Source organism: Corylus avellana, chromosome ca11 (assembly GCF_901000735.1).
Source record: "Corylus avellana chromosome ca11, CavTom2PMs-1.0".
Lineage (NCBI taxonomy): Eukaryota > Viridiplantae > Streptophyta > Magnoliopsida > Fagales > Betulaceae > Corylus > Corylus avellana.
In genome coordinates, this window is record NC_081551.1 from 11,711,006 (window position 1) to 11,728,839 (window position 17,834).

The 17,834-nt window shown below is 39.9% G+C and overlaps 1 protein-coding gene across 1 annotated transcript; it reads left to right on the top strand.

The window, feature by feature from the left end:
- Positions 1-2,809: 2,809 nt before the first annotated feature.
- Positions 2,810-4,358, top strand: LOC132166536 (uncharacterized; the record flags this gene model as incomplete). The annotated part of the gene is given in 3 exon segments (XM_059577365.1): positions 2,810-2,845; positions 3,070-3,459; positions 3,572-4,358. Coding segments are annotated over 3 exon segments (855 nt in total), but the record flags the coding sequence as incomplete, so codon positions are not given.
- Between the last annotated feature and the right edge of the window lie 13,476 nt (positions 4,359-17,834).

The window sequence follows — 17,834 nt, forward strand, 5'->3', positions numbered from 1 at the left end:
CCTGATTTGCCACAAGCAAAACAAATGACCTTTTTCTTTTGTATTAGAGAATGAGATGTGTTGAATCTTTTCTTATCATTCCAAAGTTTTCTTTTGGGCTTATGGTCAAATTTCTTGTAGTGTTGTGGAGGCCTAATAGATCTCTCTTCTACTAAATTAGCTTTGGAAATAATTTCCTTAGCTTTGTTAACCTTTTCCAAAGACCTATTCCTTTCTTCTATTTTAATATGCACTATGGTTTGTTGAAGACTCATGAAAGTCTTCTTTTGTTTGAAATGGAGTTTATACTCCTTCCAAGAGTCGGGTAATTTTTCAACAAGACATTGGGTCATAAAACTTTCGGGTAGACCATTACCCTCTTTGGTTAATTCAGCAACTATGTTATGAAACTCATGAATTTGAGAAGTAATACTCTTTTCATCAGTCATTTGAAAATGTAAGAAATTGCTTGCAGCAAATTTCTTAGTACCCTCATCATCAATCACATATCTACCAACTAATTCATCCCATAAATCTCTAGCAATAGTAAAATGGCAATAAACATCAAACAATTCATTAGATAAAGAATTTAATATAGTATTCACACATAATGTATTAGCCATTTCCCAATCTCTTAATTCTTTGGATTGTTCTTCAGATTCCTCATCCGGTCTAGGCTCAGTTAGAACACTAGAAATTTTTGTAAAATCTAAAACTGCAAGAACCTTTTGTTGCCAACGTTTAAAATTATTTCCATCAAAAGATTCAATTTTTGTAACATCTGGAAGAACTTTAGCAGCAGCAAGAATTTGTGCATCCATAATCAACCTTTAAGATTGTTGTAAAATTAAATGGATGGTGCAAAAATTCTTATTGATGCTAAATAATATTAATCCAAACAATTAACAATAAGATAAATATAATACAATAAATAAATAAAATAGAGCAAGGAAAAATCTCACAAAGCTATAGAATCACGCAAGAGCGTTGTCCTTAAAGGTTGATTTTGTGCCTCCCGGAGTGTATAACTCGGTGCGATCGGATCTCTTGACACGCAACCTCCCAGGATTAGACTATAGCGTCTACCTTCGTTAAGAACGCACTTTCAAGTAACGAAGATCAAATGAACAACCCTTTCTCAAGTTGAAGAGGATGAAAAATTGAGTAGCAAATAACTCTAATTTTTCTCTTTGGTAACAAAGAAAAAATTCTGGAGCATGAAAATGAAATCTCACTAAAAGTAATATTTTTTGATGATATATTTTTTGTCAAATGAAGACTTGCTTATATAGACATGGGGAAACTTTTTTCTTTTAAAACACATTATTATGCAATCTATTTATTAAAGAACAAACGGTCATGAGATTAATGTATAAAAGCAACGGTCAACATATTTAAGATAAACGGTCAACAAATCATCAAACGGTCAAAAAGGCTTAAAGACAAATGGGTTATAATCTAAGAAAACCAATGGTAAAGAATTAAAGCCAACAGCTAAAAGAATTGTAAATATTGAAGACAAATGCTTTTAACAAAAGAAAACCAACGGGTAAAGGAATTAAAACCAATAGTTAAAAACTTGTAAAAGGTTTTATTACCCAACGGTCAAAACTCATGAATATATTTTATGTTGAATGGTCAAAAATTAATAGGTAAATAAAATCAATATTTGTAACATTACAACAGAAGTATCAGAAGACTTATGCTCAATGCATGGACCTGTTTACTTCACTCAGAGAAAGTGGAGTTCTTGTACATTAATGGTGGTGATGGGTAACAGTCTCGGCTCCAATTTCTCTAAAGTTTTTGTTTTTTTTGGGGTTCTTGATAGATTTGGTTTATTCTTTATAGGAAAGAAGATGTATTCTTGTTTTTTTCATTCTTTTATTTGTTTCACCTGCGAAGGAGAAATTCAATGAAAAGATGGCATTCTTTTGTTTTCTTTCATATTTGTGTTTCCTAGATTTGCTTCAGTTTTGTACATGGTTTATAGCTCTTTATCTCACACTCTAGCAAAGTAGGATGAGAAAACAGAGATTGGCTTTAGCGGGTTATTGTGATAGAATGCAACAAGTAAAATGAGCAATCGTACTAGTTGGTTTTAATTGATTAGCTTGAATTTTGGGTAGTCAAGATGTTGCTTAATCAAATCCTTTTATTGCTACTGAGCCATTATGTTCAGTTTATTTGAGTTTTGGCTATTGGATGAAATGAAATCTATTGGCCTTTTTGGTTTGGAGAGTTTGAGTTTGGCATCTACATTAGGCTTGTCTTGTCACAAGATCTACAAAATGAACGAAAAACAAACATATCACTTATTTATTCCAACTACAATCAATTGTAGGTGTGTTTGTATATGTGAGCAAGAGAGAGATTAGAGACAGACCTTCAAATATACTCCCAGTTTATTCTCTAGAGTATCAAATTCTTGTTTTAGAATCGGGAGTCCAGCCTTACAACTGTTTATATATTCATATAGACAAGTCAATAATTTCTTATAATGGTTTAGCATTAGTATTCATATAAACTATAAGCAATATTGCTAAAGAAATCAGAAGTATCATTCAGGTTGTTAAACTCTCAAAAAAAAAAAAAAAAAAAAAAACTCAAAGAGAAATATAAGCAGATAGAACTATATTTAGAATTCGAAATTATTAAGGGTTGAAAAAAATATTCAAGTGGGTAACATTACCCTTCCATGTCGCCTCGCTTGAGACAATCTATGTGTTGTTTTTGATATTAGGGTATTTCATCAATTATGCTAAATTTGCCTCCACTTTCTGGTTAGTCGGCATTAATGTTGGCCTCGTTTAATTTTCAGTTCGACGAGTATTACTTGCGACAACGACAATCCAACAACTTCAAGGTAGGTTACTTATTTTCGCACCCAATATTGCTTAAATTCTAAATTGTTTGTGCCTAACTTATTTTCCTGCTTATTGTAAATATATCATATCACAGTTCACATAATCATATATATTAATTCGAGTGTCTACGTGAAAGTTTAGTTTTGTGTTGACTGTGGTTGGTAGATAAGTATCATACATGATTTGTGCACGTTGTTATGCTATTTTCTATACATATTCGTAGATGTCGTTCTTTAGCACTCCCCGTAAGTTTCCTCGAAAGGCTGGGATGCAAACCCCATCCCCAGCAGAATTTCCCATCCCGCAGGCAAATGTAAAATGGGAACAAGAGCACGAGGATATCCTGGTGCATATTCTTTGCAACTGCCAAGATGAAAGAGTTCGCCCGCCCTTTGGGAAGCATGTGGTGGGCATCATGAACAAGTTAAACAAACGACTTAAGGATGGCACAGCCTACACACAAAAACAAGTTGAGGCCAAAATTAAGCATCTTAAAGAGCAGTGGGTGAACTTCTCAGAACTTGTCCGAGATAAGGCAGGTACCGGCTGTGGGTGGGATGATGATTTGGGGACTGTCACGGGAACTCCAGAACAATGGGAACACCTCCGACTGGTATGCCACTAATATTATGTTTAACATTTCCTTAATTATGCGAGTTGACGTACTTATTGACCGTTTGTGTTTTATCTTGTGTCTTTTTCGTTTATTTGTTCTTCCTTCTCAGATAAAGAGCCTGAATAAGTACTACAAATTCCGAAATGGCCCCCCGGTGAACTTCAAGCACCTATGCTACATCTTTGAGGGCTCAACATCCACTGGAAAGTGGAGGTATGCCAGCACACAATCACCCCTGGGCAGCGATTGTGAAGATAATGACATCCATCTCAACAACCTTGTGGCGATCATAGACCTGACGGAGCCCCAGTGTGCGTCAACTCACAAGGCAAAGGGAAAAGGAAAAGGGAAGTTGAAGAGGGAAGGTTCTCACTTGCAGGGATTGCACTCTAGCAAGCGTTCATCCATGGGTGAGCAAATTTACTCGGAGATGCACAAGTCCTTTGACATCTTGAGATCAGATTATTTACAGAGGTGCAAGCTTAGTGATGGCCATTCACCCGGCGATGGTATGTCTTATAAGCCCCCTCCCAGCTAGTATCCTAAGGAAGACATCATGGACCGTATCAATATGTTGGCAGCTGAAATGTCATTGCCCACGAAAAAATATGTCAAAGCATGCAGGGCATTCAACGATCCGACTTGGGCAAGGATATTGTTGAAAATGAATGACGACGGTGTACATCATTGGCTAGACGATATTGATCCAGACAAAGACAATTGAAGCTTATGTTTTATGTTAATATTTTCAGTTGTATTTTATGGTTGTTTCCATTGACTATTTTTCTCTTCTAACCGCTTAAGTTAGTTTGATTGCATTATGTCAGGCACAATTTGATACTATATTATGGATGCTTATTATGGAGTAGGGGAACATTTTTAACACTAATGCTTAATGTTATGAACCTAGTTTTACTTTCCAATTTTAATTATCCAGTTGCATGTTATTAATATAGACTGAATATAGCCCGATGGCGTTTACAAATGCTATGACTAGAATGTGACGTTATTCATCTCATTTAAATGTAGGCCTGTTGACATGTATGCAGCTGGCCCGTCTAATGGTAACATTGGTAATGCACGTCATTGGGCGGACAGTATCGATGAATTGCCCGACTCGGATGCATCAGACACAGACGACGATGATGAGTGTAATTTTGAGGGTATACGATTGGAGCTAGAGAATTTACTAGTGCGCATGGCAATGATCGTGGAAGAATGCTACCATCATTTAATGCACCCATGCGTAAGGGTTAGCATTCCACAGATAACTTCTAAGCTGACTAGCGCGATGTGGGTACACTGAGTGCTTACCAATCCGAACCCAAATACATGCCATGAGCAATTTCGTATGTTGCCCAAGACTTTCTTAAAATTGTGCAACACACTTAAACACAATGGTTTTTTTGTAAAGCAGTCGGTATGTTAAGATCACAGAACAAGTTGCGGCATTTTGCCTAGTGATGGCACAGTGCCACACGCAACGGACGGTAGTAGATAGGCTACAGCGCTCATTGCACACGATAAGCGTTTACGTTAATCGGATAGCTAAAGCGCTGTGCAGGCTTAGGAAAACTATTATACGTCCAGCTGCGATGGAGTTGCCTCATCCATACGTCGCACGAAATAGCCACTACTACCCATGGTTTGCGGTACGCCATAGTATAACATATCGCATTACTTCATAATTACCAATGGCATATATGTATTGTCTTATGTGTCCTATATCTGATCAACTTTCGGTAATACTGTTCTAACCAGAAATGCATTGGAGCAATTGACGGCACTCACGTTAAAGCGTGCGTTCAAGGTGAGAACATTGTGCCCTATAGAAGCAGGAAGTCCACAATAACACAAAATGTCATGTGCGTCGCTGACTTCGACCTTTGCTTCACACACGTTTATACTAGATGGGAGGGCAGCACTCATGACTCGCAGATTTTCCAGGAGTGCATCCACGATCCCACCGCTCTTTGCCCCATGCCGGTCGAAGGTACTACACGGAGACATGTCTTTGTGTCGGATTCTATTGATTTGTAATACGTTTACAATTCCTTATCTACGTTGGAACCCTATGTGATATAATGTTGTACTTGATGATCTTCAGACTACTTTTACTTGGTTGACTCGGCCTACAGATGCTACAAGGGATTTTTACCCCCACATCGCAATGAGTGATACCATTTGCAAGATTTCTGTCATCGTCGACCTCGTCTGAAGAATGCAGTAGAATTGTTTAATTATAGGCATTCCTCATTATGATCAGCTGTGGAAAGAACTTTTGGAGTATGGAAAGCCCGATTCCCTATCTTCGACAATATGCATACATACCCGATTGATAATCAACGACTATTTGTGGTCTCATGTTGCACGGTACACAACTTCATTCGCAAAGACTGCAGTGCTGATGATCCACTATTTCGTGTTGCCCTAAAGAAGCATTACGGGCAAGATTGGATTGATGTAACGCAATTGCCCACCATGACACCTGTTCCATACGTAGCGCATGGACAACCACCAAACCGAACCCACGAAAGCAAGGCTACCATGATTATAGTCCAAAAGGCAATGACATCTCACATGTGGAAAACCGCGAATGAGGAGTAATTTATGTTATTTTGTGTGGCTTCTCCATTTTAACAAAGAAAAAAGAAAGGAATAAAAAAATTGCCATATATAATTGTTTTGGGGTTAGGACCATCTAATCAGAATCTTAACCGAACTCGCTTATTTAATCCAAGTCGCTAAGCATAGGATCATACGTGTACCTTTACATCTAAGTAGACAGTGCTATCAAAAAAATTCGACCGATGCCAATCAAGAAATTTAACAATGATTGCATCAAAAGAGTAGCACAATTAATACAAAACACAAAAAAATATAAATTACAACGGTTAAGTATCTACAATTTAGAAGGAAAGAGTTCATTTTAACATCAACTTGTTACGACTAGATCCGTTGTAATCTCCAACATAAAGGAGCACCAACAAGATAATCAAAGTCAACACTGCCTGATACGTCATTTGCTTTAACTGGAACTTATTTTCTCTAGACTGGTTATTTAGTACCATAGATTTCCACATCTCATCCCTAGACTGCAACATGTTTTCTAGATGTGCTCTATACTGTGCTTGTTCGGTAGCCAACAATTTTTCAAGTCTACCAACTTCTGCCCGGGTTTGCTCTTCTATGTCCTTCAAGCGTTGGATGATTTTTTTTTTGTAAGCTATCATCTTGTTGTCAGCCCAAAGAAAGAAGCCACAATCACCAACTTGCTATAACATACAATATTTGGAAGAAAAGTCAAAAATATACCCTAAACCAAATAGAATTGCTCAAAAAATGTAAACATGGAAAATAAATGTCATACAATACCTTATACTTTTCGCACCCATATCACTTTCTACTGTAATTATCATTTGTCTAGGAATATCTTACGAAGGCAACAACTCCACAGCGACATAATGGAAGGCCACTCGACGCATCACTATTTGCAGACATAATCAACCCTGTGATATTGTGAATGGGATGCATAGAGCAGTTATGTTTTGAAAGAATCAATATCTATCTTAGTACTACTAAAGGATTCAAGGGTTACTAAGTAAATGGGATCCTACAAGAATTTTGAGCTAATTGTCTTATCTGAAGAAGGTTGTAACGAAACTCAGAAATGAAGGACCCTGCAAACAAGATAACTAGGAACAGTAGTCATCAGAAGTTAAATAAGTCATTTAATGTGACAATCACAGATAGATGAAGAATCTATTACCTGAAACAGCCTGCGTAACTCCAGTGCAAATAATATACTTGCTATTGTTGTAGGTCCAACATCCAAGAGAAATTGAGGAAAAAGCATAATATACAAAATTCAGACTAAAACAAGTAAACAATAAATAAGTTGGAATTCCGGCAATGTCAAGTGCAAACTTCAAAACATGGAGTAAACTCGAACATTTGAAGATGAATAACAACAATTTTAATATCCAGATGCAAATTGAGTAACGACCCCAGTAAAGTAGATAATCTTATACATATCTAAATGGAGCATCCAACTATTTATATGGGTGGAGAACTAATGTTTGAATATCAAACCCTCAACAAAAAATTAGTTAATTACCAGAATGAGTAGTGAATCTATTGTGCCACCATGCGCCTTTCCAATCATTCTGTGCACTAGTATCATTTCCTGAAAACGGAAAAAAGATAAACCATTCATAATTTGATCATTACAGTATTATCAAAGAAGAAACAGAAAAGCACTAAGTAAAAGCTAGAGGAGGGGAAGGAGGAATAGAGGGAAACTATATTTAGGCATATGCAACACAGGCACCGGTACAGAAATTGACCCACGATATTACCCTCCACCGCTTACTCATGGGAAGAGGAGATGCCATTTGGTTCAAAGACCATTAGCATAGGAAAAGAGATAAAACAATAAATCAAAGCGAAACTTGGGGATTTCCATATGCCTTAAGGGGTATGTATACCAATGGATGAATAAAAATTTCAGTTGCAAAGTGATACTTTTTCACAAAAGCAATGAAAGACATCATAAATTGTCAGTGACCTGCATAGTAAAAATTGATCAAGAATTCAGCATCTATCTTTTGTCATAGTCATCATGGTATACAAAGTACAAACCAATACAGTAACAGTAATCTTGTCAACTAAATTCATGGAGAAATTTTACGAAGACTCCAATATTCATAATTGCGAGTAAGAACTAAGAATTCCATCACCTTAAACACCAAATTGTTTAATACAAAAAAAAAAAAAAAAAAAAAAAACTAAGCTACTGTTTGGTTGGACTTTCTATTTAAAAAAATCTTTTACACCAAAAAAGACATTTGCTTCTACCTTTTCCCCTAGTTTCCTATGGCTACAAAAGCAAAACTCGGCTCATGTTCAACACAAGGAATTTTAATGAACAATATGGATTCATATATGTCATCATGTTGATAGCAATGTCAGTGATCATGGTGTTCAAGACTGACTTCAAGGGGATAAAGTAGGATAAAGCCGTTGTTGAAGACAAAACCGTGATGAGGTGTTGAATGACATGGTAGCATTAGCATTATTAGAAGTGTTCCTAACAATGGAGTTTTGTCTCATTATCTAATCATGTCAACTTAAAAGATATATATATACATATATTACAGCTCCACTTTCACTTGATCCGTTTACTAATAAAACCCGTGTATTACTGCAAGCTTGAAAGGTTCCTTTTTAGCTTAATACTCAATTTGGGTACAATATAGCACCAACAACCGAAAATCACTAGAACAAACAACAATAATTTGAACCCAAAATCAACAAAATCACAACACATCAAAAATTTCCAAACAAAAACACTCATCCAATGGGTATAACGAAATTTAAACTACAATGGAAATCCTCAAATTAAACCCTAAATTTTTGAACCCTCACAACACACCAAAAAGCAACCGAATCGAAAGAAACAATAGTTACTTATTGTTTCTGAGAAAAAAAGCAACCAAACTGATAGGAATTCAAAAAAGAATGACACAGGAGGAGAAAAAGAAAAGGAAATTTAGGCTCTTACTTTGTGATCTTGCTCTGATTTTCCTTAGCTCGAAACAGAGCATAGAAAGAAGCCAAACAAGAAGAAGAAAAAATTTGAAAAATCCAATCCCTTCCTCCTTTGCTGCTATGTCAGAGATAAAGCACAAACTCTAGAGAGCGAGTGCGACGGACGGCCAGAGCGTGCTTCGTTTCAGCGTTTCCAAGAAAGGGAGAGCCAAAAAGAATGAAGATAGGGAGTTGGCTGTGAAGGCATGACCGGGGGGTGAAACGGGCTCGCAAGTTTTTGCAAGGGCGAGTCGTGAAGGAGAAGACATGGAGATGGAGGAAATGAGGGAGCTGGAGGAAAAGAAGAGTGCAACGCTGGGAATTTTTAGCAACAAATGAAGAGTAATAGTGTAATTTCACATTAGGGAAAGGACCTAAACAGTGTCTAGGCTGGGCCATGCATTTTGCCGAACACCACCTTAATTTGACTTTTATTTTTTTCTCCATTCATAAATTTCTAGTTTCTAGAGAATTGTGTCATATTCATCTTTTTTTATTTTTTTATTTTTTTTAGGAAAAAAATGTAAAATTAGTCCATTTGGTTTACCTGATTAACATGAACTCAAAGGTCTATGAGGTATGCCAAAAAAATAATTTAATCCTTACAGTCAAATAAAATTGTGATACTTGTCCTATTTAAGTCAGTGGCACACTAATGGAATCTGTTAAATTAGTGGACGAAATTTGATTGTAATGACTATTTTTTTTTGTTGTTGCATACTTCAAGTACCTTTGAGTTCATTTTAATACCATATGGAATTAATTGTAAATCAGGTAAGAACTACAAGGACTAGTTTTGCATCCCCCCCCTCCCCCCTCAAATATTTTTTATTTTTATTTATTTTTTTAATCTACAAGTGAGAGCATTATCAATGAATTCTCTATTCTTTAGCTAAAATTTGGCTTAAAAACTCACTTTTTCTAGTTTAACTAGTAGCTATGCAAAAGTACAAAACAATAAACTCTCTAAATTTTACTATATTATATTTAAATATAATTTTAATTCTATCTTCGTTCATTTTTTATTTTCAAAAGCACCATACAAAGTAACAAACCCACAAAGGTGAGGGAGAGAGAAAGTGAGAGGGAAAATATAAAAATATAAAAAATGGAGTAGAGAAATGATTTTATTCTCCAAATGTGGGGAGAGATTTGACAAGCCCTAAAACAGAGAGGAGAATAGAAAGCTTGATGAAGCTTGCTTTTTGTAGAATTTAACCAAATTTTGGCTAAAAGTGAATTTTAGAGAGCTCATTGAGGATGTTTTGACTAGCGATTATTATAATTTATAAATCCTTCACTTTTTAATTTCTACATAGTTCTTTACTAGTTGACTAGTTGATTAGTAAATAATCTCATTTTTGTTCGATAGCTAGGGTTATTAACGAGCCAAGCTTGACCGAGTACCCCTTGTTCAAGCTCGCCTCATTTACATTTTTCACGAGCTCGAGCTCGTGACAAGCCAAGAAATAGGGTTTGTGCTTGACTCGCACAAGAGTAAACCTTGTGCGAGCTTGAGCTTGAGCTCGCCTATAAGTTGAGCTCGAGCTCGGCAATGGAAGTGGCTAGCACCTACGCCAAGAAGATTGCTAGCGGAGTGGAGCGGATATAGGTAGCGGAGTTGGATAGCAAATATGAGGAAATACAATACCGAATGGGAAGAACACTTCGGGCATAACGTTGGAGAACGTCCCCCAAACTTGAATGTAAGACGCTTGTCCTGAAAAGCACAACAAAACAAAAAGAGGTTACAGGGGATACTCAGAGAGATATTTTTTTTTTTTGTTGACTTGTTCACACAAGAGAAGAGGGAGAGGAGATTCGTACTAACCTTCGCTTCATGAGGCATGACCTCCAGCTGATTTAACTACCCCATAGGGACTAACTAGAGAGATTTGAAGCAAGTGTACTCAGGTATCTCAAGTTAATAAAGAGCTTTCTACCAGTTTTTAATCGAATTTTCCTTCCACAAGCATAAGAAGCCCATGGGCCTAACAAAATGGTCAGATGTGAAGCGAAATTGTTAGGCCCGAAAATTTACGAGCTTGTGCAAAACTTCGAGGCAATCATGGCCACGAAGTGATTCGAGTTCGTTTGCCCTCCCAAGTTCACTAACTAATGATAACATTTTTTGAAAGTTTAGAAGCCCCGATCCCGCCAGAACGACTCAAATTTCTTTATTCCACCTGTGGATATGATCGCTTCGAAGAACTGAACACGCTTATAAAATTTTGGCCAAATCCGATGGCGTTGTAATTTCACAACTAGGACCGAAGACAATCATGCCGGCGGGTGCCACGAAGTGATTCGAGTTCGTTTGCCCCCCCAAGTTCAATAAGGAACGATAACTTTTCGGAAAGTTAAGAAGCCCCGATCCCGCCAGAACAATTCGAATTTCTTCATGCCACCCGTGGATATGATCGCTTCGAAGAATTGAACATGCTCGTAAAATCTCGGCCAAATTCGATGATGTTGTACTTTCACAACTAAGACCGAAGCCCATGGGCCTAATAAAATGGTAAGATGTGAAGCGAAATTGTTTGGCCCGAAACTTTACAACCTTGTGCAAAACTATGAGGCAATCATGTCGGCTGGCGCTACGAAGCTATTCGAGTTCGTTTGCCCTCCCAAGTTTACTAACGAACGATAACTTTTTTTGAAAGTTTAGAAGCCCCGATCTCACCGGAATGACTCGAATTTCTTCGTGCCACCCGTGGATATGATCGACTCGAAGAACTGAACACGCTCGTAAAATTTTGACCGAATCCAATGATGCTGTACTTGCACAACTAAATGGTCAGGTGCGAAGCGAAATTGTTTGGCCCGAAACTTTACGACCTTGTGCAAAACTATGAGGCAATCATGTCGGCGGGCACCATGAAGCGATTCGAGTTCATTTGCCCCCCCAAGTTCACTAACGAATTATAACTTTTTTTGAAAGTTTAGAAGCCCCGATCCCGCCGGAACGACTCAAATTCCTTCGTGCCACCCGTTGATATGATTGCCTCAAAGAACTGAACATGCTCGTAAAATTTTGACCAAATCCAATGATGTTGTACTTTCACAACTAGGGCCAAAGCCATGGGCCTAACAAAAAGGTCAGATGCAAAGTGAAATTGTTGGGCCTGAAAATTTACAAGCTTGTGCAAAACATCGAGACAACCATGTCGGCGGGCGCCACGAAGAGATTCGAGTTCGTTTGCCCCCCCAAGTTTACTAACAAACGATAACTTTTCTAAAAGTTTAGAAGCCCCGATCCTGCCAGAACGACTCGAATTTCTTCATTCCACCTGTGGATATGATCACCTCGAAGAACTAAACACGCTCGTAAAATTTCGGCCAAATCCAATGATGTTGTAATTTCACAACTAGGACCGAAGCCCATGGGCCTAACAAAATAGTCAGATGCGAAGTGAAATTGTATGGCCTGAAAATTTACGAGCTAGTTCAAAACTTTGAGACAATCACGTCAGTAGGTGCTGTGAAGCGATTCGAGTTCGTTTGGCCCCCCAAGTTCACTAACGAACGATAACTTTCTCTGAAAGTTTAAAAGCCCCGATCCCGCCGAAACGACTCAAATTTCTTCGTGCCACCCGTGGATAATGTTTTCTGAAATTTTACGAGTGTGTTCAACGCTTCGAGGTGATCATGTCAGCGGGTGGCACAAAGAAATTCGAGTCGTTCCGGTGGGATCAGAGTTCTTGTAAACTTTCAGAAAAAGTTATTGTTCGTTACTGAAGATGGGGGGGGGGGGGGAAACAAACTTGAATGACTTCGTGACATCTGCCGACATGATTGCCTCGAAGTTCTGCACAAGCTCGTAAATTTTCGGGCCAAACAATTTTGCTTCAAATCTGATCAATTTATTTGGCCTAGGGCTTCGGTCCTAGTTCTGAAAAAATACAACCTCGTCCGATTTGCCTGAAATTTTACGAGTGTGCTCAGTGCTTTGAGGCGACCATGTCAGCGGGTGGCACGAAGGAATTCGAGTCGTTCCGGCCAGGATCGGAGCTCTTGTTAACTTTCGTTAATGAAGATGGGGGGACAATCGAACTCGAATTAGTTTACCCACTGACATGATTGCCTCGAAGTTCTGAATAAGCTCGTAAATTTTTGGGCCGAACAATTTTGCTTCGCATTTGACCATTTTGTTTGGCCTAAGGTTTCGGTCCTAATTGTGAAAAAATACAACCTCGTCCGATTTGCCCGAAATTTTACGAGCGTGCTCAGTGCTTCAAGGCGATCATGTCGGCGGGTGGCACGAACAAATTTGAGTCGTTCCGGCCGGGATTGGGGCTCTTGTTAACTTTCAGAAAAAGTTATCGTTTGCGAGTGAAGATGGGGGGGCAAATGAACTCGAATCAGTTTCTGGCACCCGCAGATATGATTGGCTTGAAGTTCTGCACAAGTGCGTAAATTTTTTTGTCAATCAATTTCGCTTCACATCTGACCATTTTGTTCGGCCTAGTTCTAAAAAAATACAACTTTGTCCGATTTGCCCGAAACTTTACGAGCGTGCTCAGTGCTTCGAGGCGACCTTGTCAACGGGTGGCACAATGAAATTCGACTCGTTCTAGCTGAGATCGGGGCTCTAGTTAACTTTCAGAAAAAGTTATCGTTCGCTAGTGAAGATGGGGGGCAATCGAACTTGAATCAGTTCGTGGCACCCATCCACATGATTGCCTCGAAGTTCTGCACAAGCTCGTAAATTTTAGGGCCGAACAATTTTGCTTTGCATCTGACCATTTTGTTCAGTCTAGGGTTTCAGTCCTAGTTGTGAAAAAATACAACGTCGTCCAATTTGCCCAAAATTTTACGGGCGTGCTCAGTGCTTGAAGGCAATCATGTCGGTGGATGGCAAGAAGAAATTCAAGTCGTTATGGCCGGGATCGGGGCTCTTGTTAACTTTCAAAAAAAGTTATCGTTCATTAATGAAGAAGGGGGGCAATCGAACTTGAATCAGTTCGTGGCACCCACCGACATGATTGCCACGAAGTTCTGCACAAGCTCGTAAATTTTTGGGCCGAACAATTTCGCTTCGCATCTGACCATTTTGTTCAGCCTAGGGTTTCGGTCCTAGTTGAGAAAAAATACAACGTCGTCCGATTTGTCCAAAAATTTACGGGCTTGCTCAGTGCTTGAAGGTGATCATGTCGGCGGGTGGCACAAAGAAATTCGAGTCATTTTGGCCGAGATCGGGGCTCTTGTTAACTGTTAGAAAAAGTTATCGTTCGTTAGTAAAGATGGGGGGCAAACGAACTCGAATCACTTCGTGGCACCCACCAACATGATTGCCACGAAGTTTTGCACAAGCTCATAAATTTTCGGACCAAACAATTTTGCTTCGTATCTGACCATTTTGTTCGGCCTAGGGTTTCGGTCCTACTTGTAAAAAAATACAACCTCGTCCGATTTGCCCAAAATGTAATGAGCGTGCTCAGTGCTTCGAGGCGATCATGTCGGCGGGTGGCACGAAGAAATTCGAGTCGTTCCAGCCTGGATCGGGGCTTTTGTTAACTTTCAGAAAAAGCTATCGTTCGTTAGTAAAGATGGGGGGGCAAACGAACTCGAATCACTTCGTGGGACCCATCGACATGATTGCCTCGAAGTTCTGCACAAGCTCGTAAATTTTCGGTCCAAACCATTTCGCTTCGCATCTGACCATTTTGTATGGCCTAGGTTTCGGTCCTAGGTGTGAAAAAATACAACCTTTTCCGTTTTGCCCGAAATTTTACGAGCGTACTCAGTGCTTCGAGGCGATAATGTTGGCAGGTGGCACGAAGAAATTTGAGTCGTTCTGGTCGGGATCGGGGCTCTTGTTTCTGAAAAAAGTTATCGTTCGATAGTGAAGATGGGGGGGCCAAACGAACTCGAATCACTTCGTGGTACCCACCGACATGATTGCCTCAAAATTCTGCACAAGCTCGTAAATTTTTGGGCCAAACAATTTTGCTTCGCATCTGACCATTTTGTTCGGTCTAGGGTTTCGGTCCTAGTTGTAAAAGAATACAACCTCGTCCGATTTGCCCAAAATGTAATGAGCGTGCTCAGTGCTTCGAGGCGATCATTTCGGCGGGTGGCACGAAGAAATTTGAGTCGTTCCGGCCTGGATCGGGGCTTTTGTTAACTTTCAGAAAAAGTTATCGTTTGTTAGTGAAGATGGGGGGGCAAACGAACTCGAATCACTTCGTGGCACCCGCCGACATAATTTCCTCGAAGTTCTGAACAAGCTCATAAATTTTCGGGCCAAACAATTTCGCTTCGCATCTTACCATTTTGTTTGGCCTAGGGCTTCGGACCTAGTTATGAAAAAAAAAACCTAGTCCGATTTGCACAAAATTTTACGAGCGTGCTCAGTGCTTCGAGGCGACCATGTTGGCGAGTGGGACGAAGAAATTTGAGTCGTTTCGGCCAGGATCGGGGCTTTTGTTAACTTTTAGAAAAAGTTATCATTCGCTAGTGAAGATGGAGGGGCAAACGAACTCAAATCAGTTTGTGGCACCTGCAGACATGATTGCCTCGAAGTTCTGCACAAGCGCGTAAATTTTCTGGCCAATCAATTTCGCTTCGCATCTAACCATTTTGTTCGGCCTAGGGCTTCGGTCCTAGTTGTGAAAAAATTGAACGTCATCCAAGTTGCCCAAAATTTTACGAGCGTGCTCAGTGCTTCGAGGCGACCATGTCAGCAAGAGGCACGAAGAAATTTGAGTCATTCCAGCCGGGATCAGGGCACTGGTTAACTTTCAGCAAAAGTTATCGTTCGTTAGTAAAGATGGGGGGGCAAACAAACTCGAATCACTTCATGGCACCCATCGACATGATTGCCTCGAAGTTCTGCACAAGCTTGTAAATTTTCGGTCCAAACCAATTCGCTTTGCATCTGACCATTTTGTACGGCCTAGGTTTCAGTCCTAGGTGTGAAAAAATACAACCTCTTCCGATCTGCCCAAAATTTTATGAGGCAACTCAGTGCTTCGAGGGGACCATGTCGGCGGGTGGCAGGAAGAAATTCGAGTCGTTCCGGCTAGGATGGGGGCTCTTGCTAACTTTTAGAAAAAGTTATCGTTCGTTAGTGGAGATGGGGGGCAAATGAACTTGAATCACTTCATGGCACCCGCCGACATGATAGCCTCGAAGTTCTGCACAAGCTCATAAATTTTCGGGCCAAACAATTTCGCTTCCCATCTGACCATTTCGTTCAGCCTAGGATTTTGGTCCTAGTTGTGAAAAAATACAACCTCGTCAAATTTGCCCAAAATTTTATGAGCGTGCTTAGTGCTTTGAGGCGATCATGTCGGCGGGTGGCACAAAGAAATTTGAGTCATTCCGGCCAGGATCGGGGCTTTTGTTAAGTTTCAGAAAAAGTTATCGTTCGTTATTGAAGATGGGGGGGCAAACAAAGTCAAATCACTTCATGGCATCCGCCGACATGATTGCCTCGAAGTTTTGCGCAAGCGCATAAATTTTCAGGCCAAACAATTTCGCTTCGCATCTGACCATTTTGTTTGGCCTAGGGCTTCTGTCCTAGTTGTGAAATAATTCAACGTCATCTGATTTGCCCAAAATTTTACGAGTGTGCTCAGTGCTTAGAGGCGACCATGTCTGTGGGAGGCACGAAGAAATTCGAGTCGTTCCGGCTGGGATTGGGGCTCTTGTTAACTTTCAGAATAAGTTATCGTTCGTTAGCAAAGATGGGGGGGCAAACAAACTCGAATCACTTCGTGGCACCCGCCGACATGATTGCCTCGAAGTTGTGCACAAGCTTGTAAATTTTCGAGCCAAACAATTTCGCACTCCATTTGACCATTTTGTTCTGCCTATGGCTTCAGTCCTAGTTGTGAAAAATTTCAACCTCGTCCGATTTGCCTGAAACTTTACGAGAGTGCTCAGTGCTTCGAGGTGACCATGTCGGCTGGTGGAACGAAGAAATTCGAGTCGTTCCAGCCGGGATCAGAGCCCTTGTTAACTTTCTGATAAAGTTATCGTTCATTAGTGAAGATGGGATGGTAAACGCAATCGAATTACTTCGTGGCACCCGCCGACATGATTGCCTCGAAGTTCTGCACAAGCTCATAAATTTTCAGGCCGAACAATATCGCTTCGCATCTGACCATTTTGTTCGGCCTAGGGCTTCGGTCCTAGTTTTGAAAGTACAATCTTGTCCGATTTGTCCAAAATTTTACGAGCCTGCTTAGCGCTTCGAGGTGATAATGTTGGCTGGTGGCACGAAGAATTTCAAGTTGTTCTGGCCGAGATCAGGGCTCTTGTTAACTTTCAGAAAAAGTTGCCATGCGTTAGTGAAGATGGGGGGGCAAATGAACTCGAATCACTTTCTGGCACCCGCCGAGTTGATTGCCTCGAAGTTCTGCACAACCTCCTAAATTTTTGGGCCAAACAATTTCGCTTCGCATCTGACCATTTTGTTTGGCCTAGGGTTTCGGTCCTAGTTGTGCAAAAAAGACAACCTCGTCCGATTTGCTCAAAATATTATGAGTGTGCTCAGTGCTTCGAGGCGATCGTGTCAGTGGGTGGCACGAAGAAATTTGAGTCGCTCTTGCCGGGATCGGGGCTCATGTTAACTTTTAGAAAAAGTTATCGTTCGTTAGTGAAAATGGGGGGGCAAACGAACTCGAATCACTTGGTGCCGCCCGCCAACATGATTGCCTCGAAGTTTTGCACAACCTCATAAATTCGAGCCGAACAATTTCGCTTCGCACTTGACTAATTTGTTCAGCCTGGGGTTTCGGTCCTAGTTGTGAAAAAATTCAACCTCGTCTAATTTG